General features: G+C 38.7%; 2 protein-coding genes across 2 annotated transcripts; one reads left to right on the forward strand and one right to left on the reverse strand.

Moving 5' to 3' along the window:
• Positions 1-892: 892 nt before the first annotated feature.
• Positions 893-9,083, forward strand: LOC139135742 (transmembrane protein 168-like). Its single transcript, XM_070703407.1, has 4 exons — positions 893-1,011; positions 2,804-4,182; positions 4,692-4,966; positions 6,077-9,083. Exons 2-4 carry the CDS (start codon positions 2,921-2,923, stop codon positions 6,622-6,624), a joined length of 2,085 nt encoding a protein of 694 aa, XP_070559508.1. The 5' UTR covers positions 893-1,011; positions 2,804-2,920; the 3' UTR covers positions 6,625-9,083.
• A 40-nt stretch (positions 9,084-9,123) lies between these two features.
• Positions 9,124-21,541, reverse strand: LOC139135743 (uncharacterized). Its single transcript, XM_070703409.1, has 13 exons — positions 21,289-21,541; positions 17,628-17,717; positions 16,955-17,062; positions 16,762-16,846; positions 16,080-16,141; positions 15,753-15,893; positions 15,267-15,332; positions 14,164-14,246; positions 13,161-13,306; positions 12,067-12,315; positions 10,930-11,114; positions 10,590-10,636; positions 9,124-10,437 (listed from the first exon to the last, which is right to left on the reverse strand). Exons 1-13 carry the CDS (start codon positions 21,451-21,453, stop codon positions 10,338-10,340), a joined length of 1,527 nt encoding a protein of 508 aa, XP_070559510.1. The 5' UTR covers positions 21,454-21,541; the 3' UTR covers positions 9,124-10,337.
• Between the last annotated feature and the right edge of the window lie 1,468 nt (positions 21,542-23,009).

Raw genomic sequence — 23,009 nt, forward strand, 5'->3', positions numbered from 1 at the left:
TTGATGATGCAAAGCATTTTCCTGCGAAAAGGTTTCTCATACACAAAATACATAAATTTGTGATCTTAGAGACTCCAGTTTTCATAGTTACCGATGAAGTTCAAAATCTGACAAAATCCATCATGAGCTCTCAGAGAATCTATGAATGGTATGTGACAAACATTCATGGCTCATACAGTTCACACTGTGGTATACCTACTGGCCCATAGGCAGTGCTGCGGCCAGCTCATTCCATTGATTTGCTTGCAGAATGCTAGTAAATGTTCTTGTGCCGTTGTCATTTGTCATTTTCTTGAAACTATTAAGTGACTTCATAAGAAAAATAATGAAAATTGTATTCAATAGTGGTGTCTCCATTCTTGATCCCAAAGGTAAAATGGCCAGAGCAGTTTTTCCCAGAACTTTCTGTCAGAGAATTTCTTACTATATTGCAGGTTGCAATAATTGGCCAGGAGCTCCCATGTCTTCACATCATTGAAAGTCACTTGAAGATGCATGTTACAGAAAACTTTGTCGAAGGGAAATGACAATCTTTAATTTAAGCTTCCCTACTTCTTTTGCAGGTTGAAATATGTCACTATTTGTCAATGAAATTGAACGTTGGTACAGATATTTTAGAACAATTTGCAGAAAACAGTACCTTTAATTCCACAGTAGGTAGTCATTGAACACAATTTTTTTGGATAAAGAAAATAGCTGAGGGTAGTTACTTTTTCACTCCCATTTTTTGTTCGAACCTGCGAAAAGGACTTTGTTAAGAAATCAGAGAAAATTACGAGATATGGCTATTTAAGTTTTTTTAGTTTTCTCTCGAGAAAGTGCCTGTATACTGGCGACACTGCAAGAAAGTGTCGTAAATCAGCTCTCCTTGTTCAGCGCCCTCGGCGGTGATCGCGTGAACCAGGAAGTGAAAGGCTGAGTTGTACTTTCAAGATGGCCGACTGATTGTGAGAATAATAACAGATTTGGTAGATGTACTCATCTATTCTGCCTAAACTGTTGTTTAAAAAGGTGAGATCATTCTATTCGATTAGAGCGCTACACGTTTACACTTTGTTTACATCCGAAGTGCGCAACTGATCGACGATTGCACACGTGGAATCGGCAACGTGTACTTCCATGCATAGTGATAGTCGTAGATGTGATACACAGTACATGTACTCTGAACAACAAGAATCTGTACAAACATTCAATTTCATTGGCAATGATGGCATCGATGTTATCTTTTTGAATCGGACTGTACCTTACTGTAAATGCTCAAACATTACTATGGTTGACCTTTTTAATGACGTTAATCGTATGATTCCGATCTGTTGCTGTCGTACTTGAGTGTGACTGACTGGCGGGGTCATAAAATGCATGGAAATATCCACAGGCTAGGCTCTAGAGTCAATGCAGGCGAACCGCTAGCCGCCACTGATACAATAAATTGATTTTTATTGTATCAGTGGCGGCTAGCGGTTCGCCTGCATTGACTCTAGAGCCTGTGGACTGTACAGTATTAATGTACACGTCTGTCACCTGGAAACTCGACTATCCATGAAAGCATAGCCTCTCTTAAAATGTTCTCATATTTATCAGAACTATCACAACTACATCATGTATTAAAGATATGATGGTTCTAATTAATACTCGTTTTGGAGAATGACATGCTGTATGTCATTATTATAGTTAAAATTAGTATGTAAATATGATGATGATGGTGATGATGATGATGATGATCATTATGGTGATGACGATCATTATCATAATGATGAACACAATGGTGACTGGTGATGATGATGGTGATGATGATCTTGATTAGTGATTTAAGTTCTCAAAATGTGCTTTGCATCATGATTAGGTGATAACATGCTGCTGATTCAAATCCCAACCCCATCTTGCCAAATTTTAATGTAACCCTCAGGCTGTTCAAAGACTTTTCAAATATGTATCAAACTGTGCCTAACAGACAGGCAGAAATGTAGTGTAGTTCACAGTGGATGCAAAGTCTTTTTCAGGAAATGGCCAGCCCAAATAAGCGAAAAGCTGGTTTGATGATGGTCTGATGTCTCCCTGATAGCAACAATATTGCGCCCATGAACGACAGACACCCAGATATTTCCATTTTCATAATCATTAGAACTGATATCAATCAGATGAATCAAATTTGCAATTGAAATCTGGAGCAGGGCAAGTGTGAAAGCCATGTTTTCCAGTTCCTGGAACTGAATATGTTGGAGGGCATAAAAGAATTACAAAGTAGCTTTGCTGAAGTCTATTTCATACATTTGCTCAAAAAAAACATGCATTTAACACTGTTGACTTTTTTCACCTGCAAATGTGTGAAGTTGCATCAGTACACACACAAGTCTGTCATATCTAAATGTGAATCCAAAACCATAGACCCTATAGAAAAACTTTCTGTAGGGTCTATACCCGAATCAACCTACCTCATATTCTATATACAGAGTTTGCAAAGGGAGTGTGACACGAGATAAAAATTGAGTAAATTTTGAGGTTACAATGTGTAGAGTTGACCTATAGGTAAACAAAGTACAGCTCACTGATGTATAAGGTTTACAGTTTGATATTCACAGGCATTTGTGTATGTTGATACAATGAAAAAGTGATATTAAGGTTCCGTGAGAGTACAAAAATGTATTTTATACAGAGGATCAGTAGGCTATTCATAGGTTATTGGAATAAATAAAGCGTAAACAATATAGCAGTGGTATAATCAATAGGGTATTAAAGAACGAAAGAAACAATACCACTACATTTTTCAGATATCAATAAAAAATATATCTATTCATTTTGACAGGAATAACTCCACTCCTGGAACTAAAGTTAACAGCAGAAGTTGAAGATTCCAGCATACGATACCCATTGAGATACAGGAAACATTTTTGCACCAGTATTGTGGTGATTTACAATCTCCATGTTGTCATTCAAGTATTTTATAAGTCACTGCCTTCAGTTTCCATTCAGTAAGATGATTGAACTGCAGAAACAGTGCAATGTACGCTACATTGGCTACCTGAGCAGCCTTATCCTCCTAGTGGCAATATCAGTAGGACTCTACAACCGATGGGTTCACAGCCAGGACACAACTATCCTGGTGCTGACCATGCTGGGACTGCTGCTCTTTGCCCTCTGCTGTATATTCTACTATTACTTTGGACTGGAGAATGTCAGCACCTGTTTCTTCAACCTGTGGTGTGGGTGCCTGCTGGGGATGATCACCTTCACAGAAATTGAAGAGTTCAAGTACGAGACCAACGAGATGTTGATGGACATCATGCTGATGACCAGTCTGGGTTTGAAGTGCTTCTGGTCTCTGGTCGAGAGACTCTGTGGTCTGGTAACCTACCGCTCAATTCTGCTGAACAACATGGAAGCCTTTGAACTCATAGGTTTTGCGGTGGCCAGCGTGATACTCAAAGACGATCTCGTCGCAGTCTGGTTGCTAGTGGTCGCATACGCATTTACGCTCATGGCTCTACGGCTGCGTGTTTTTCTAGCAATACCCACAGTCATCGTAGCATACAGCATATCAGCCGGATTCTTCTTCCCAGCAATCAACGTGGTGCCAAACCCTTACGCCCTCATCTGCTTTGCTGGGAGAGTTGCCATAGACACATGTTTAGATACGTTTTTTTCAAGCCTTTCATTGCTAGAACGTTGGCAGTGCTATCTATTTACGAATAGAATCCTCAGTAGTTTATCAGTACTTCTCATATTTTGTATAGAAATAACGTTTTTTGTCTTTGCCGGGCAGGTGACTATAAACCATGAGGAGTGGTATTTTTCAATACCATTTTTCATCCTGTTTGGCCTACTCTGGCTGTGTTTTCACTCGGCTCAGATCTTCACCTGGTGGAGTTTTCTCAGCAAAGTCCATGAATGTCTAATCATATATGAGACAATGTCAACTGAGGCTAAAAGTCTGAGTAGAATTATGGCATCCAAGGGGCTTCGATATTTTTGTCTGATTTCCCAAAGATTTGTCTGTTTCTCATTTGCGACAACTTTGATGCTCACCGCAGTGTCATGGCAGAAGGACAATGCAAATTTCCTGAGTATGTTTTTGATTGTTTTGCCGTTGGAATGTATGCAGCTGGGATTACTGAATGAACTCGGTTCTTCACTCGGAGGAACATGTATCGGATATGCTCTGGTTGCACCTTCCAACTTCTGCAGGTGAGTACAACTTTTTTCGAATGTCAGTTACATATTGAATAAGTGATCTATGTCATGCGTAACTTGAGCAGGAATAATGTGAAAAAGACAGAATTTTGATTTTGTTAAATCTGTCTGTGTAACTTTTGCAACGTAACAATACTAGTGTATGTTGACATGTGTTTGCACCTCAAAGTTCAAACATCATGAACTTGACCTCATCAATTTGAAGGACATCTGATCAAACTTTTCTAAAGGAAAAGGGTTGCTGTTTTGAAGCCTTATTTTTGTCAATTTTTATTTCAAATTGCAAGAAATTCACTGATTCGGCAGATTTCAACAGCTGTCCCTTAATTGTAATGGGATAACTGTATGTTTCATTTCTTATTATGTTAACTCTGGTAATTATTTTTTACCTTTTACTGAAATGTTTTCTCATGAATATGACACATACAAGAACCTTAAAGCCATACCCTTGTCAGTGGTCACTGCCATGACACTGTTGTATGCTTTTCCATGTATTGCTATAGGTTGGACGGTGACACAGTGCTCCTGCCAGCCAATGCAATCCAAGAGCACAGTGCCAGATCTACGGAGATTCTCAACACCATGCAGACATTCTTCCTCTATCACATGATTGACATCTTCAGTTGTGACTACTCGACCAGTGGGCTGACAATGGATACCGTAGAATCCAAGTTGAAAAGCCTTTTTGACAAGCAGACCAAAGATGGTCCACGCTATGATTCCTATGTTGTATATTACAGTGGACATGTCCATTCCAATGGTGACTGGGCTTTGGCAGGTGAGAACTCAGCATTGAAGCCGCTCATGGGTTTTTTTTGAACTAATACTTTGGGCAATGTGCAGTGTCTTGGAAGAGTGCAGCTTATTGGTTGGCGGAATATCGTTTTCATCATTGAATTATTTCCAATCAGCTACAAAAGAGCCTTAGTTTCAGACTCCTCAGGTTGTTCTAAATAATTGAAATCTGCCAATAAGATATAACGTTCCACGCTTCTGCTTATCGGCAAACTTACATCCCTCAAGGGTAAAGAGGGCCGGCCCTTAAGCAAGGGATTTTGAGTCATGTGTATGCATAGACCCTGGAGTGGGTCTCACTCTAGGGTGAGAACTCTGGTACCTGTAACTACGCCACCAACAGGGTATTTTCATGACCTTACACCATGATATGTTTTTAAGTACATGTAGTAAGCATTGAGAATTCAACAATTCACCGTAAGAAAAATGAAAATATATATGGTTTAAAGGAAGTTACATTGACAATTTGGTCCAGAATTCAGTGAACTGTAAATGGCTGTCAAAGAGCGTCCAACCGGACTGGGATTCATTCTGAGAAAAATACCAGGATGTAAGGTTAGATAGTCACTGTGAAAATTGCCAATTCATCCAGATCAGTCCAGGCCACTGAAAAAAAAACGTAGCACACATCTTCTTATGGCAAATATGCCAGCAATTGCTTCTTTCCCTTCATTAGGCGGGAAGCCAACTTAAACTGTCATGAACGTCATGGTTTCTTGGGAAAAGGGCTTTTTAAAGTGTCTTTTATCATTGATATGAAGAAGAAGCTTCACCTTTTCATCTGAATCATATGTAATTGTTTTATGTGACTGTCAAGACTTTGGTGTATTTGGACTTTCTGATGTTCGGCATGATACCATACCGGTATTCATTAGTCATTGATGTGTAATCTTATGGTACAGCTAGTCATTGCATCAGGAATGATATTAAGGCCATAGAAAAGGAGACTTTGATTCAAAATTGTTATTTGTGTCAGAGTTAAGAACTGAAACGCACATTTTTACAGTGATGACATGCCCATATCACACATGTTCATCAAACAGTCATTCAGAAAAGAGCAAAATATATAACGGTATGTTATTCCAACCAACAGGAGATGCATCATTGAAGTTTGAGACTCTGGTTGAATGGTGGTCAGAGGCCTGTGGAGAGTCCGGCTCCAGGCTGATCCTTGTCACGGACACCAAACACAGCTTGGAATGGGTTAAAAAGGTTCGCAGGAACAAAGAAGACTTCATTGCCATACAGACAGCTATCACGGAAAAATCAACAGATCTTGAAAATGCGACAACAATAAACATCGGGGATTTCACCAAGGAATGGGTGGATTACAATTGTACTAAAGAAACAGACATCAACTGGAGTGAACAGGGTCGCATTGTGAAAGCCACTTACGGCGTCTCCAAAACATGGACAGATTTTATTTTTCACTCACCAACAGAGCAGGATATTGAGACTCATTGGCAGAACAGTTTTCCTTCCATCACAAGACCTTTCATCATTATTCTCAGCATGCCTGGAAACACAAACATTCTTGGATGCTGCGATTCATGCATAAGGTGTATTACACGCTGCAAGATGAAGTGGCTTTCACCTTTGACCATTGACACAGGGCATGGGTTCAAGTTAGTCAGGTCATAGTTGAGGGGTTATAGCCACTGTGTTTCCAAAGTTTGAGGGTAAATTTTGTATCGTATTGGTTTTCATGCCATCAATGTATCAGTATTGAAAGCTTCCTAAAAATTGGTAAATATGGCTATTTTGTAGGAAAAAAGGAACAAGTGTCACCTGATTTGTGCAGTAGTCTGACTGGAAGAACAAAATTTCAAAACTAAAGCGTTCGTAGCAGTTTTTCAACATTGGCAGTATTCACAAAAACTGTAAAGCACACATTAGTTTGTGATTGTTGCATCATTAACAAAGTTAAATAAGGACAGATTTTGCTCTGCAGGGTAAATGAAATTACAATATGTGAAAGTTATGATGTTCATAATGTTTACCAAGCAGTAGTGGTAGGACAAAATGATACAGCTCTCCATTATCAGATGGTAGGCTGAATCATCGAAAGGGAGAGTTGTTAATGGAAGAACGAAATGGAGGCAACGATTTTTCATTGATCTGTTTTCATTGAGACTCAAAGTATTTTCAGAATTGAATCTCAGGAAGTGGCAGGTCATCAAGAGGTTGCTTAAGGAGAGAAAGAATCACATAAATCGTAGACTTTAACTTCTGAGTTCAATTGTTAACAGAAACGTCTGTTGTTAAATCCCAACAAAGCTACGGTTACAGGGCGGATACCAACCTTTCCTTTAATACTTTTAGTCATTGTAGCATTTTGCTGGTTTCATTTACTACTACAAAGACGATATTGCTTTCGAGTTTATAATCTTTGAAATGTTCTTCTGTCAAACTTCAGACACATGAAAATGGTTTAGTGTAATGTTTCAGGCAGTAAAAAATAATCTGAAGTCTCCAGCAAGAATAAAAAAATAGCATTTTTAATTTGATGTTGTTAGCTTTGATGTTAATTTTATCTGTGATGGTATGAGTTTATTTATATATTTCCTGTGATATAAATAGGTTTTAAAACCACTGAACACATGTATATTGTTGATAAGAGTCTAATTTTCATTGTTATGGGATTTTTTGTTGTTTTTTGTTTTGTTTTGTTTAGGCAAGCCAACACTTCATGTCAGTATTCCAGCTGACAATATGTACCCACACATAACAATTGCTGTTACTTATCTATTTTTGTCATCATCGGCTGCACGTAAAATATGGAACCATTTCATCAGAGGCTGAGGACATTTGAAATTGACTACGTACCTACCTGTGTTAGTTGCTTTACATAGAATACATACAATGTAGCATACATTATTCATGCACAAAGCCATTTCCACAGCTTTTCTTCAGTTGAAAATTCCTTCTATCACCAAGTTGAATTGCGTTGAATATCCCTTTTGTGCCCTTGACATTTCAAAAAATGAGAAATGTAACTTCCAATTAAGACAACAATGAAGTGGGGCATTGAGCAGAGGATTTGTCCATTCCAGTGAACTGGAACTTTCAGATTACAGTGTAATTTGAAAGTTTATCAAAAATTGAACACACTTTCGTTGAAATTCAGTATGATGATTGGAACGTAGGAGGAAATGATTATGCATCAGAATACAAGAGTTGCAGACAAGTTCTGATGATTCCAGCATTTTCGGACTAGCTTCTCAGTCTTGCCATAACCATTAAGCATTCAGCCCAATGGTAATATAAATACTAAATACATATCTAGGATAAGTATGTAAGGATATTGTTCATATAAATTTCATAATCTATAACTGTTTTTGCAATTTATAACTGTTTTTGCAATGAATATTATGTCATGGGATCATTGACTACACTAGATATTATTCAGCAAAGTGAGGGGGCATATCATAACAGAATTATTGTTCTTTTAACTCATTGTAGCTTTGCACAGAACAGCGATATAAAATCTCAAAGCCCGCCATTTCTGTCCAGTGATCAAGGGTACAGCGCCCTCTTGAGGATAAAAGGGGAAATGCAGGTGATGCTTTATATCTTTGTCATATAATTTGCAAGATGGATTCTTTTTTGCCAAATAATGACCATTCAATGTACATATTTAATTTCCCAATTTCTTTAAGAAGTACATGTAATGTGCCACATGGCAAAGTGTAATGGTAAATTGCAGGTTTAAATCTCATGTTTTGGAAACATTACTCAAGAATTCAAGCAACAGCTTTTAAAGTTTTTGTTTTTATTTATTGGAGAGCATTTTTTTTCATTAAATATTGAGGTGACAGATTTGGAGCATTTGAGTTCAAAATTTTGAAAATGTTCATGATTAAGCATGGATTGACCAATCAGCCATTGATATGGAATACAGGCCTTCAACACAATCTGTTTTTATAAATCAATAAGTTTTTCCTAAGTAATTGTGTTTTAATATGGAAAGCAGTCAGCTCCATGTTCCCAAAGAATATCAAATGTTATTCAGTGTTTTTAAAAATCATCCTGAAAAGGTTAAACTGAGTATTCTTCAAAACAATAAACAAGCTACCGTGTGGGTGCTTTGTGAGAGTTCACTGATTTTTCCTGTATTTTTGCTTGTTCTACTGATTCCTTGCAATCATGTCATTGTTACCGTTAGGCATTTTATCGTGGTGGAAAATTCAATATAGATACAGTCAATGTGACGTTTTTCACTGTCCTCTTCCTTTTACGAGCATTGCAGTGTCCACATTATGTATGCTAAGTTCAAAGTTCAAGCCATAGTGCTGGAATAGCTATACTTGGCTCAACCAGTCCGCACGCCTGTGTAGGGACAGACAAAATAAGCTAACTGTGGGGGGCGGGGATGCTGTTAATTCTCGAGAGATCTACCGACTATTTTCTAAGAACTACGAGACAGGATTCTGTTAACATGGCATTGCCCTGAATATCCCTTTCATAATATAAATTTAAATATTTAATGAAACCTGTAGAACCCTGAATCTGTCCAAAACCCTGATGGATATGGGGTGCCATCATGACTTACACGTGCTCTGTGTTTTATAGTCTCACTAGAATACAATAAGAGTCTGATGACTAAATCATATGACTAGTTTTCAGTAAACAATATTGTTAAACCTGCATTTAATGAAGAAGTTGATATGTTTCTATTGGCTCCCTGGCCATTACTTACTTGTACTTTATGAAATAGTCTTCAAAAGTTGAAAGATTGATAAAAAGCAAACACAATTTAGACTTTCCTAGTGAAATGATATCACAAAGTTATACATTAAAATTTTTCGAAAAGACTCCGTGACAAAGGTAAATTTTTCACAAAGCTCATGGCAGTGTTGTTGTGAGAAGAATACAAAATTATGTGATGAATATTGAGAGAGCAAAATAATATTTTTTTGTCTTTTGAAAAATCCACCCTGTTACTTCAGTAAGTCACTTTATGCATAGCTTTTCTTCCCTGTTGAGCAAAGTCTGGCATTAATCAGTCTGCACTTTTATGCAAATATGATACCGTAGTAGAGTTCCATGATACCAGTACAGTTGCAGTTAGAGCTACCCAGGTAATTCTATTTGTTACATCGGCATGTAAACTTCGCATCTAAAATGAGTGACCAACTGGCCACTTTGAACTTTACATGAACATTTTTAGAGGTATGTGTCAATATTGATAACATTAATTCAGTTGCATGTGCATTGTTTTCTTTCTTTGTGATCTGAAATATGACCGAGCTATAATCTTGTAAATACCAGTTTGGTACCCGTTCATGTAAGAAATTTATAACCACATGTAAACGTAATTCACTTCTTATGTAAGCTGATGTAGGACCATTTATTTATTTGTAAGGACCAACTCCAACAAAAGGCTTCTCGCTGATGAACTTCGAAACTTGCTCTTCCTTGTCCGCTGGTTGTATTCTGTCTCCGAGCCACGGCCTGAAAGATAATATGCAACAAAGAAAGAGTTTGAAGATATCCAGGGTTTTTTTGTACGATTTGCATTCATTTCTGCCAACACCACAATCTACAGACAACTCATTCTTTTTCGAATACAGAAACTTGGAGGAAGTAAAGTGATTATTACTCACTTTATGTACATCCTTGGAGCGTACTTTATATTCACTTTCTCCATTACCTGTTGAGCATATCGGACAACAACGTAGAGTTTATAAATAAACAAAAGGGAGTTTGGTGTCGGCGTCGGTGGCGTGGTGTACATAAACGTAGTGCTCTGTTCCCAGGGATTGGTTTTTATGAATAAACTTGAACTTGTCAAAACAAAAAACCCCAAAATGTACATGGTGCTTGGACAGGAATTCATCTATGAAAAATCCGTATTCCCTGAAGACGTGCAATTTCAAGTCAAAGTGATAAAGCAACAATGTAGTCTTGATTGTCACGTGGTAGAGAAAGTGGACAACTTCTCACCCTTATGTTGGCCAGAGAAAGAGCCTTTTTCGGGGAAAGACTTCTGCGGTTAATGTTAAGTGTAGAGTACGACAGCTGTGTCTTCGCTTGTGACGTTGCAGCGGACACGGGTCTACATTGCCTGCTGCCTGTAGGAGTGGTAAATGCTCTGTGCGACGACGCAGTGTCAGATGGCGCTGTCGATACTAAGTGGGAAAGAAAATTAAAGAACATGATGTGATACTCCGATAGCCCGCAAATCATATGAATTGCTGGGCAAAGTGCAGTCAAGGGTATGAGAAACTTATCGTTGCTGGAAATCCACTGAAATATTTGTATAAAATGCTCTGCCCGCAGTTTTGCTTATTTTTGCATTAATGATCTTGAGAAAATACCTTTTTGCTCACTGGCGCACTCATGCTTTTACCAACATTACCCGTAGCGCCATCTTCTGAAAAACATTTCTTTTGATTTCAAGCATGCACAGGCATCATAGGATAGCCATGTCGCAAAACGAAATTATCTGAACAATTCGCGGCATATTCTAGTGTAGATTTCGAGGGGTCTCACCAACCAAGGTCTGATGGTATGCCATCCCTCAATATTTTATCAATGCTCACCTTCGGTTACGTGAGATTATTGAAAATTATCTGTGGTACATTTGAAGAGAGACAACCACCGTTGCAAGTAATCTTGTAATAAAGTTTCATCTCAAGCCGATGACCTAGAAGTCACGTCACTGACCTGATTTTGTTTGCGTTGACACTTAGCTTCCGATATCTCAGAACGAAATGTGTTCGCGGCGAGAGATTTTACAAAGTCATTTTTCAGTGTTTATTAGACTTGGTTCAAGTCGGTGAATTTCTGAAAAAATCTTTTGTAACAGTTTCTCTTGTGTCTCTCCTATTTCATGCAAACCTATTTTGAATCTGCGATTAATTGAACTCGTTACCTTTGAGTCTGCGCAGTAGTGAGTTACAGTTTCTGCCGGATTCATTCCGGGAGAAACTCCCCTGTATAGCGTTCAACTCATTGCGTTCACACCACTCACGCGTTTCACATGAAAACAGAACACAAATCATCGCGTTCACCCCACTCAAACATTCACAAATCACAGACTTAAACCAAGTCTAAGTGTTTATGAGCAATAATTAGTACCTGAAGGTGACATGGGTCTCATCGGCGGGGCGGACTTTGCCCGCCGTCGACTATTTCGCACGGCGTTGTCGTAGGCTTGTCGTCTTTCAGTTGCGGAGACGGTCTCGGTGTAACTCGACCCGGCGCTGACTCGGAATGCTCGTACCGATCGCGAGTCTTTCCGTCTCGGCGTCAAGGACGACATAGGTGGTTTTACCGCGTAACGAGTTTCTCCAATTCTTTGCCGTGTACGGGTTGCTCCTGGACCACCTGTGGAAATTCAGTTGAAGTATACTTAGACATTGCCTTCGCAATTCAAACGTGCATGTGTGTACAAGAAATTGGATTTTGGAATTTCACCGAAATGTTGATTCACTATACATGGTAGTCTGTGATAGAACTATGAACATTTTTTTCCAATATGAAACATAAAGCTAACAATATATATGCATTTATAGACGTTTGATAATTGATATACACCCATATGTTTTTGTCTCTTGTCTTTCATCAGTTTTAACTGGTCAATGTGTTCAATTTGAAGGTGTTTTACCACTGCATCTTCTTTGCTTGTGAAGTTTGTCAATAATGTGTATGTATTTACAAGAATCAATGTATTTCATCGGTGATTTCCTATTCAGGAAATATCACATGTGCAATCGACCGTTTGGCCGTAAAATCAGCTTCAGTTAAAAGTGACCCTCCCCCAAGATAGGTTTATAAAAGATGACCCTCCCCCTTGGACAGTTTTCTAAAAAGTGACCCTTCCCAATTCCTCCGGCCCACCCCAACTGTAATTACTGAAGGCTCCCGTATGCAAACCATTACCAGACGGGTTTTTGGCGTATTTGAAATTTCATGTAGATTTCAGTATGGAGGTACAAGCGAGACCTCCATGATTTCATTGATTCAGACGTGTTTCAATATTTGGTTTTATCACACAAGTGTTCGTCCTCAAATTTACTGTACGGTGATCATTCGATGAATTACAAAGTTCCAACATGGTTAGTAATATCTCGCATTATATTCGGGTCATGATAAAGGATTGTGTGTGCACAAGTGCACAGCGACAACCACGGATGCAGCACTCAAAACCTTCCCAAGATTGACGAACATACCAGGGTTGTCCACCGCCCACTTGTCAGTTTGATAGTCACATTTTACGAAGTTGCTCGCTGTCGCCATGACACTCCAAAACTGTGGCGGCAACAACATTATGTGATAGTCGCAGACTGTGTGAGGCACGTTCAGTGAAAACAGAAACCTAAAAATTCGAATGAAGAAGTCGAAAAATATGGATCATAAGCTTATGGATTACACATTTGTAGCACTTAGTGTATTTGACCGGTGAGACAATCTGTTGAACACATGTTGCCTACCCAAATATTTTGTCAACTCTTTGAAATTCTTAAAGTCGTCATCGCCCATAAGGTTCAGCTAAGCTTCCTTAATTAAAACGTCTTTGCCATTCCAGCGATAAATAACCCGTCTCTTTTAAAGTTCCTTTAGATTTCAGTTTTAGCGTATTTTTGAGTAGTTTAAGGCTCATTTTGTTACCCCCCTGTGAAATGCAGCTTTCGTTTTACTGTTACTTCAAAAGTCTTGTTGAAAAGCCAGTTGTTCCATTTATCAACACAAGTCTTACGCCCAAGGTTATTGTCAGCAATCGCGTCCCTGTCCGGAATAGAATGCATTTGTCCACAACAAATCTGCATATTGTCTAGGCTGATACTATTTCAACATACTAAAGGGAGAATAGTAAGAAAATAACGTTGTTTTAGAGCATGTAATATTATCAAAAGTTACAGCTACTGTCCCTGTGGTCGAGTTATCTAAAGTTGTTCAATACCCTTTCCCTTGTGAAGGTTTTCTGACAGCACGTGCACTGTCACTGTCTTTTCTTTATGAAATGGAACAATTCGCTCTCGGATACATCTGATGCATACCCCTTCAACTAATTGAACATTTCGCTCGGACTGAGAACTACCTTTTTTCCGCTATAAGTTGCTTTCATACAGTCTGTCACTGTAACATGTCTCAGACAAGTTAAAATGACAACCCGGATGAGACTTACTGAAACTAGGCTTGGATATACATATAGGCCACATTTTAATTATTTACCTGTCGTAAAAGTCCAAGATGCGTGGATGATTAAAATCTGAAACGTCCAGAAAGTTTTGCGCGTCTGGTTTAATTATGCAAGCCTGAGAGAAAAGAGAAGATAACTTAGTGTAGAATGCGCCTTGGGGACATATATTCGGATAATTTTATGATCCACCACTTTTGTGGGTTCAGTTTGCAGCTGTTGTAGGAAGTAAATTTTTCACCGTCTTATTTTTGTTAAAATCGATCAGATATTTAGTTTTAGAGGTAACACAGGGATGGCAGCCATTTTGACTTTCAAACATAGGTAAATGTTTAATTTGTTTCAACAGTAGCCAAAAATTTGCGCGGTGACCCCTCACTTTTTTATTGTTTCGAAAGAGAATCCATTGGTTGACATTTTTCGTCTTCAGGAGCAAAAGTTAAGTCTTTCACTTCAAGGCACATACTACCTCAAATGACAAAATGTCAACATTTTATCATGACAGTGTGCATTTCTGAAACTGAAAGATTACTCGAGTATCAGGTACAGATGTAAACTTACAAGCGTTAAATGCCGTTTCTAAACTTAAAATTTAAGTTTATCCCCGAGAAAACATGAAAAGTTATTTCGCAATTCTCTTAACGTTTTGAGGCGTGACTACCACACACGTATCGCTCACAGTGTTACACTTGGGTTTCACATGAGCTATTCACGGCGGAGTTTACATTGAGTTGGCAGGGTAAACTGGACTTTGTCTATGAGATAAGCATGTTTAGGCTGTTCGGATGGAATGTGTTTTGTCTTCTTTGTAAACAGAAACACAATACAATGTTATTGTTAAATATCATCGACTGACGTCATTACACGTCATCAAATTATTTCTACTGTAGACCATTGCATTAGAACAATGGTTCCAGTTGAAAATGAGATCATATTTCGTTTTTTCTAGTTTAGTATATATAGTTCTATTTCATAGTGATTTACATTTGATGAACAAAACCCGACTCTGTTCGTCAGAATTAAGTGTGCAGAGAATTGAAATTAGCCGGTTAACTGCTCACCTAAATGCAACTCCCAAAATAGTTCATGATGTGTACTGTCACACTAGACCAAGCACGTGATTGGTAGGTAAACTTACTGACAAGTGATCCGCCGGCAATTTCGGTGGTCTTCTCCCTGCCAAGTTTTCAGCGATTTCGTCTATCTATTTATATGAAGGAATAAGCACAAAAATGTTGTGGATAATATTTTGACTATATTTTGGTATGACAGTGCCTTTAAATCCACCCCAGGCGAGGCAAATACGACACTCTTGATGAATACACAACAACGGAGTTTTTGTTGTACATGTTTTCGCATCATGCTGCGATACATTTCTCATAAACCTTTTCACTTTTATCGCATTATAATGAACACTGGTGAGGATTATGACTAGACTGGCCCCTTGTCACTCGGCATTTTATCGACCGCACTTACTGGCTGGCCAATGCGACCACCGCACAATCTATGCAGCAGCCTACCAGTCTGCTGACATTTATTCCTTCAATTTATACTGTTTTGATATTCATATGCCGACAGACTTGGAGCAAATCTAGATTAAGACCTGTTCCTCATCGTGACTTACCATTGGTTTGTCGATGGCCCCTCTCAACACTAGTGCGCACGCGTGGTTAGAATTCAAGCCAAGAGCGAAGTTGAGGTCGGACACAGCCTTTTTCTTTTCCCCTATTGTGTTGTGTACCATAGCTCGAATACAGTAAACATCCTAGAAAAAAATAGAGCAAAGTTTAGAAAGGAAAGAGCACAGTTTGTTTTATAGTACATGAGAAATTATAGTTTGTCATCCGCAAGTCCAAATATGAAGCTTCACAATGGTCTTGACAGTGTAAACGGTAGTCACGAGCTAGTTTCTCTACGAATTTGTAGGGTCTATGGTTCAATGAATACTTACCGCATTTTTACTATCGAGGACGACGGCCTTTTCAGAGTCTTTTACCGCGTTCCGAAAGTCTCCTATGAAGCAAAATATTTGGAAACAGAATGAAATTCGTTTTAACAACCTGTCCTTGGTGAATGTTTTTGCTTTCATTTAAGCTTACTGTTGAACCTCGACTTCAAGCAAACAAATAACTGAACTTGAAGTATTAACTTTCCCATAACCCTTGCTTGAGTTATTTAATGTTTTCGACAACAATTTTTATGAAACCTTATGATTTGTTAAATACCCATAAACGAACGTAAAAGAAGGAATATAGTAGTCAATTACGACATAAAAATATCAACGGTATTAAATGGAAGTCTTTGTAATATTTTATTCGATATTTATAACCAAATCACCTACCCATATGAAATATTTACAAATATCCGTTTTGTAATACCAGCTTTGATAATTAAGCAATTGTTTTTGCTTTTTGTTTGTGTTTGTCGGAATTTTTTTAGGTACTCGGAAGTGAAGTAATGGCCTTGAAATAAGAAAGGACAAGTAGACCCCTAAATTAATTAGAAATATTGCTTCTACGCTGACGTACTTCAAATTGAATGAAATTACAACTTTTGTGCGACAGAGTGATGGTGTTCAATCGTGTAGTAACAATACCTTCATTCCTTGATCGGACAGGAGTGGTCGGACTTACCCATCTTTGCATGAGCGAATGCTCTCTTGGCGAAGAGTGGGGTGTGTAAACAGGAATTGGAATTGCACTTTGCCTCACAGCCGTTCTGTTGAAGGTAAATACACAGCATGTTAATATATTTGCGATGACGTCACGAATCATTGAATCGTCCGTACCCAGGCATTCGGGGATAGAAGTAGCCTTACACACTCACCTTTGGTATTGATATTGCAACAATGGCTTTGTTGTAATGTTTCAAGGCAGTTTTGTGATCACCTAGTCGCTGTAATGCTAAACCGATATGATAATGAGTCTCGTACATCTGTAATAAATAACGATGAGCACTAGATCAACATGTTGTGTGTCATACTGGAAATGATGTTATACGTGTTTCATATTCAGTGTCGCCCGCCATCGAGTTTTTCAGACTGCCTGTTTGCCGAAGTGCCTTATTCTTGGTAGCTAGAGCTTGTCTTCAGCTCCACCATGCTACACGTGATGCCCCCTGCTGATGTTGTGAGGAGGCTAGTTGTGTACCGTGACGACGATGTCCTGTTTGTTTGCCTCGTCAGCCAATACACATGATACATGAACTTTCATTCCACTCATTAAAACCACGGACAATAGATTTGTCCGCTATTAACATCCATCCATACATACATCGATTCGTCCATTCGTCCACTCATCTCACCACGGTCCCTCCACATAAATCTCACTAACTACCATCCGTCACACAGTCGTTTGGAGAGCTATTCAGCGCTGGGACTATTCGCCCCATAGACGAGTGTACAGAAGCGAGTACACTCGTCTATGGGGTGAATAGTCCCAGCGCTGAATAGCTCTCCTAACTACCATCCGTCAGTATGTGCACGTCATGATCAACTTACCAAAAGATTGTACCAGGTAGGTTTGGCCCAGTCACTTGGGAGTCGATCCCTCGCCACAAGTTTCAGAAGCTGCCTGTAATTACCAATTACCTAGCATTTACGCGGGACAGAATGTTGTGAAGCTGTTATTTAAAATTATGGAAGACAGTACATTGTCAATCAATCGAATCAAATCCGATCTATAAAATCCGTCTGACAAATCAGCAAAAATATATCTCCTTAATTTGACGTATGTATTCGACCTTTAAATACACAGACGTAGCAATACAAATATATGATAGACATATACAACATGTATGTATGTATGTATGTATGTATGTATGTATGTATGTATGTATGTTTGCGAGGGTTTGTGCATATATATCTGCTTCAGATTCAGGAGATCTTGGTGTTAAACGGTGAACCAAGGCAACTTTGACTGCCAAGGGTGATTTAATGGATCAGTCGCGATATATAACGGACGTTGTCGCCACCAAGCGAGTTGACGCACGCGTTTCTTAATAGAAAATATCATCACCTTGCGAAAAATTCAAATGAAAATGACGGCGTAAATTTGGTTAAGCTGAGCAGCAAAATCCAGTTGGAGACATAAAAGCCATTCCTGGTCTGCGAAGAATGATTGCAGACTAAGTCTTTGTCCGTCGTAGGTAGGTCATGTGTATTTCCAAAACAGAAATCTGGACATGCGAATCCGCGTTCAGAATTGTAAACACATAACCGTGTTTGTTCCGAAGGTGCATCGTCATTATGTGTGACGAACCAACGTTCAGGCCCGGCTTCAAAATTTCATTTGGATACTACAGATATTCTGTTCATTTGATTGTAAATTCGCCATTGTTTCCTGCTGCTCCTCGCTGAACATGTTGTCGGTTTTAACATAGCTTTTGACAGATTCAGAAAAATGAAGTCAAATTATGCATTGGATGCTGTCACGTGATATAAACACAAACATCCCAACTACTGATTACTTTTATTTTTTTCAAGTCAAGTCGCTGGTTTTTTATATTTTTCTGTAAAACGATGACGTACAAATTTCAACTGATCGGTCCATGTACGTAGTCAGTCAAATATGAAAAGGAACATAACAGGAATTGAGACTATAGAATACATGTAAGTTTATCTATGCGAAACGGTGACGTGACGCCCTTGCTGTCATAGCAACCAGTATATCTATTGGCAGTAAAGTACGCAATTGAGCTCCAATTACTGGCGTTAACAGAGTAGATGGCTATTCCCAACTTTCATTCCTAATTTGGTATTCGCGAAATATCCAAAATAGAAGTTTGTTTGTAAATTGTATTTACTGTCAAAACTTGGCGAGTATTCACCGCATGCCAACAGGAACCATTCGTTTTTACAACTTCACGTTCTTTGAGTGTAATGACATTCGCAACATTGCAAACTGTAAACTAGGAACATTTGACCGAATCACTTGACAAAATATCGAGAGGTCGTTCATCGTTTCCGAACATAATTATTAGGCGATCAGAAACGGGCTTATAAACAAATATTAACAAGCAGTAACGATCATTGACTTACATCTATGTGTCTATTGTCAAGAAAAACACTTAAAGTGCAAGTATAACAGTGTATCGATGTTTGTACATACTATTACATCGATCTGTGCAAACTTTTGATTGCTAAAATCCTCGCTGCTTAGCACAAAATACTTTGATAAATGAATATGGCTAATTACTAAACAGTCCCTCAAGAATTTTAGCGGTATTTAACGGCGTGTATTAACCATACTTCCCCCATGCAGCATCATGGTATAGGGTGACTCTAAGCCCCTTTCATGGAGTTTCGTCAACGTACGATGTTGCGTACATTGCGGGCTCTTTCGCTCTATTTACCTGAGTTCACCGCCATTCATTTCATAACAATCTTAATCTCGTACTGAATTGGACGACAGAAATATTAAATATCACTTCAGAATCATATCACGCAATACTCGAGGGAATTATGCATTCATCATCACGCTTTTGATTACGGGTTGCCATAGTGATTCACCTAGATAATTCATGATCGAGCTTTCAGTGATATTATTAATTTTCTTGAGGCGTATGGTTGAATCAGCACCCAGGGAATTCGATTAACGTTCTGTACAGATAGCTCCTTTTGCCTGGCGTGTTCCAATTTCAGATGACAATCACACTAACTGGTACGCACTAATGTTCAAAATGTCACCAAAACAGTGATAATGTCTGGCGGCATTAGCTTCACAATATAGCAATCTGTGGACCGTGAATTAAAAATGACATTTTTTCAACCTGAAAGGCTTAGAGAAAATGATCGTAAAGAGATGGTTTGTACAGCCTCAGCCGGTGTGTGCAGTGTTCAATGAAATTAGGGGCTAGTGGTATCCTGTGCAAAGCGCCATATAGAGATTTTAAAATGCTCATTATATGAGGAGCAGTGCGCTTTGTCCATATATGTAAATGTATCTCCATGGTGACAGGACTGTCTTGTCGTTGTTGTCGTTTTTCGGCGTACAGAAAATGTGCTGATGCTTTAAATTTAGGGCCTGAGAATGAAAAAAAAGAAAGTGAAGTAACACATTGCGTGTACATGAGAGGGACCTGTACATTTCATTTTGTATGGGTAAATGCGTGTTGTCAAGCATGGCATACGCAGTGCCATTTTACCTTAGCAGGAAATTACTGCCTCTATAAAGGTACCTTGTAGAGGCAAAAATTCTCATTTTCATGTAAAACTGGTATAAAAAATGCGCGAGGTGATGAGATGCATCCCCTGTATATATTTTTACCATAAACTGGCAAAATGCAGGAGATGTCTGAGTTGAAAGAAAAGCATTTCGTGTATCACCTTGGTAACACGTCTTTTCACATGCGATATGCCATGTGCATGTACTTCACTTGTAAATGCAGAAAATGATGTAAGCTTAATACTCCGTTTCATTCATCTTGGGCCCGAAAATCATCAGCAAAATTTCTGTACAGTCGATCAAACCGTGATTCTGCTTGTATTTTTTTCGTGTCAGGAGACATTGATCTGAGCATCTCAAATAGAAACACAATTCACCGTGTCCGTTACAAACGTTGCATGAATAGTAACGGCGTGAACGAAGCCAAATGAGAGTTGTCTACGCCGTGTATCCGTACGCACGGTCTAATCATGTGTATTGTTTCATAAGTGGAGGTTGCATTACTTAGCAACAAGCCTGGAAATCAATATGAATATGGTGATAATGAACTTGGCCAAACAAGTTCCATCGATCACATATCCTGCCGGTACAGCAATTGTGTCAATATACTGTACACTGCATTCAACTGTACGCATACCGCAATAATGATTTTCTTCAACATACAACCATAGACCCTAAAGAAAAACCAGTTTGTGACACAACAGACGATGTCTCGCTACAGCTGTCTTTTTCACAAACAGAAATACATTCTCAACGTACCATAGCGACTCCGATGATTATTTTAACACCGCATTAACCTGAGTCGACAGATTTCAATAGCGTTTTGAAATTCAACCGCTTCTTCTGTGAGTGAACGAAGCTTGGTGCAGAATACACTCCAGAGAAGTTGGCATGACGACGTCTATTCATAAATACAGCTCGTCGTTAGCGTTTCAGCAGAGAGAATAAGCGGGAATAATAATTACCAGATATACAGTGTCGATTATATCTCCTTACCTGTTGCCAGCGTTTGGAGCGCTCGTTTCTCATGGCCTCTTTTAGGGTCGCCTGCGCCCGAGTCTGTAGCGACAGCACCTGGGCCAACGACATATTTCCGATGACAGCCATGTTCAACGTCTCCTCTCCGTTACTCTCTGAATCCGAGGCGGAACGAAATGGCATCCGAGGCAGAACGAAATGGCGAGAGCGGCACGCTTCAGTGAGGCCAATTTCCCGTCAATTTCACCACATAATGCGGTGGTCTGTATTTAATTACTAATTTTGAACGACGTAGGCGCTGATTACTATGTCGTGCGCAAAACACATGGCCAGGTAATACGATGTAGGCAATCTTCCCCGACGTTGTAACGTAAGACGCCTTCTCGTTAGCTGCACACTGCTACTGTTACCAGCCAATCTCACTTTCCCCCGGACTGGTCAGGCGAATCCAGTGAATCACAACACTACGTATTGTCAATCGCTCATGTGTGAACGCTTTATTTATACAATATAGAGTGTCGTCAGGCCTAGACTTCTAGCTGTCACAAAAAGTAAAAGCAGCTTTTTAATAGAAAGGTACGATACCTTTACTCGGTAACAATTCAGACCGCACAATCTTGTTACTTCTTCTTTGAAGTTCAACAAGGCAGTGACTTTCATGAAGAACGAAATGCTAGAATGGCGTCTTTGTCATGATCAGTAACAAAGTCTCGTTTTAATATAAACCTAATTCGTATTAAAGAAGCTACTTGGTACTTTTGAAGGCTTAATACTGTAATGCAAAACACTTTAAGTTTGCTCCCGCTTTCCTATTAAAGATATAGAAATTAAAAAATAAGAATGTCAATGCAGTGACAGATACACGCAGGAAAACGAAATACAGCCCGCTACAGATCAAAACGCATAAACCTGTATTAGACGGTGTTCTCGAAAGAGTTTATTTCATCAGTCGGACACAATTTAAATGCCAATCCTTCCGCTGCAAAAAGCCCCGCGTTTTGTATTACGTACATATTTATCTTTATGTTACATTCTATAAAGCATTTGTCCTAAACTTTGCTTTCACTTGTACACTAGAATACAGTATGCCTCGGCCATTCAAACTTTTACAACATATTTATGATCTGTTGCTCGTAAGAGGTAATGTTAGAATTTTCACACTCTTCTTGTCGAAAACTAATTCTCCGCAGAGTTGAGTTTTGGATATCAAATCGGTGAATGTTCGGTAATGCTGTTATCCCAAAATTTGACGTATCCATTATGTTTTACAGATTTTTCAAATTTCGATTCTGAGATTCATTCAAAAATCGCAAAGATCAAGCTAGCTGCACTGAAGGGCGATCAATATATCACACAATCATTACAATGCCCTGTAAATCTTCCCCGCTAGCAAAATGATGCGATAGTGCATACCCTTACATGTACACAAGTTATTTTTATTTCTATTTTTTTTTTTGATTTTATTTAATAAACAAATCAACGGGCAAACTCACTAACAGATCTACGAAACAAAAAAGTCACAGCATCATAAGACTAATGTACAAGACAACCATAAAAGGTAACACGTTACATTAAATTTAAAAAAGATACAAAAATCAAAAATCAGTACTATTAAAATGACTGGATAAAATAGTTCTAAAACTACACAGCGTAGAAAAATATCTGTATTACATTTGAAAGAGTTATCTTAAAAACAGACCTGCATCTGGGCTCTGTCGAGAATTTTCTTCAATTAACAG

This window comes from Ptychodera flava, chromosome 6, assembly GCF_041260155.1.
Source record: "Ptychodera flava strain L36383 chromosome 6, AS_Pfla_20210202, whole genome shotgun sequence".
Lineage (NCBI taxonomy): Eukaryota > Metazoa > Hemichordata > Enteropneusta > Ptychoderidae > Ptychodera > Ptychodera flava.

Coding starts and splice junctions, on each gene's coding strand:
- LOC139135742 (XM_070703407.1), top strand. CDS start 2,921: ATGTTGTCATTCAAGTATTTTATAAGTCACTGCCTTCAGTTTCCATTC. Junction 4,183..4,691: donor GCACCTTCCAACTTCTGCAG/GTGAGTACAACT, acceptor GTATTGCTATAG/GTTGGACGGTGACACAGTGC. Junction 4,967..6,076: donor TGGTGACTGGGCTTTGGCAG/GTGAGAACTCAG, acceptor TCCAACCAACAG/GAGATGCATCATTGAAGTTT.
- LOC139135743 (XM_070703409.1), bottom strand. CDS start 21,453: ATGCCATTTCGTTCCGCCTCGGATTCAGAGAGTAACGGAGAGGAGACG. Junction 15,894..16,079: donor TCCTCGATAGTAAAAATGCG/GTAAGTATTCAT, acceptor ATTTTTTTCTAG/GATGTTTACTGTATTCGAGC. Junction 15,333..15,752: donor GGGCCATCGACAAACCAATG/GTAAGTCACGAT, acceptor TCATATAAATAG/ATAGACGAAATCGCTGAAAA.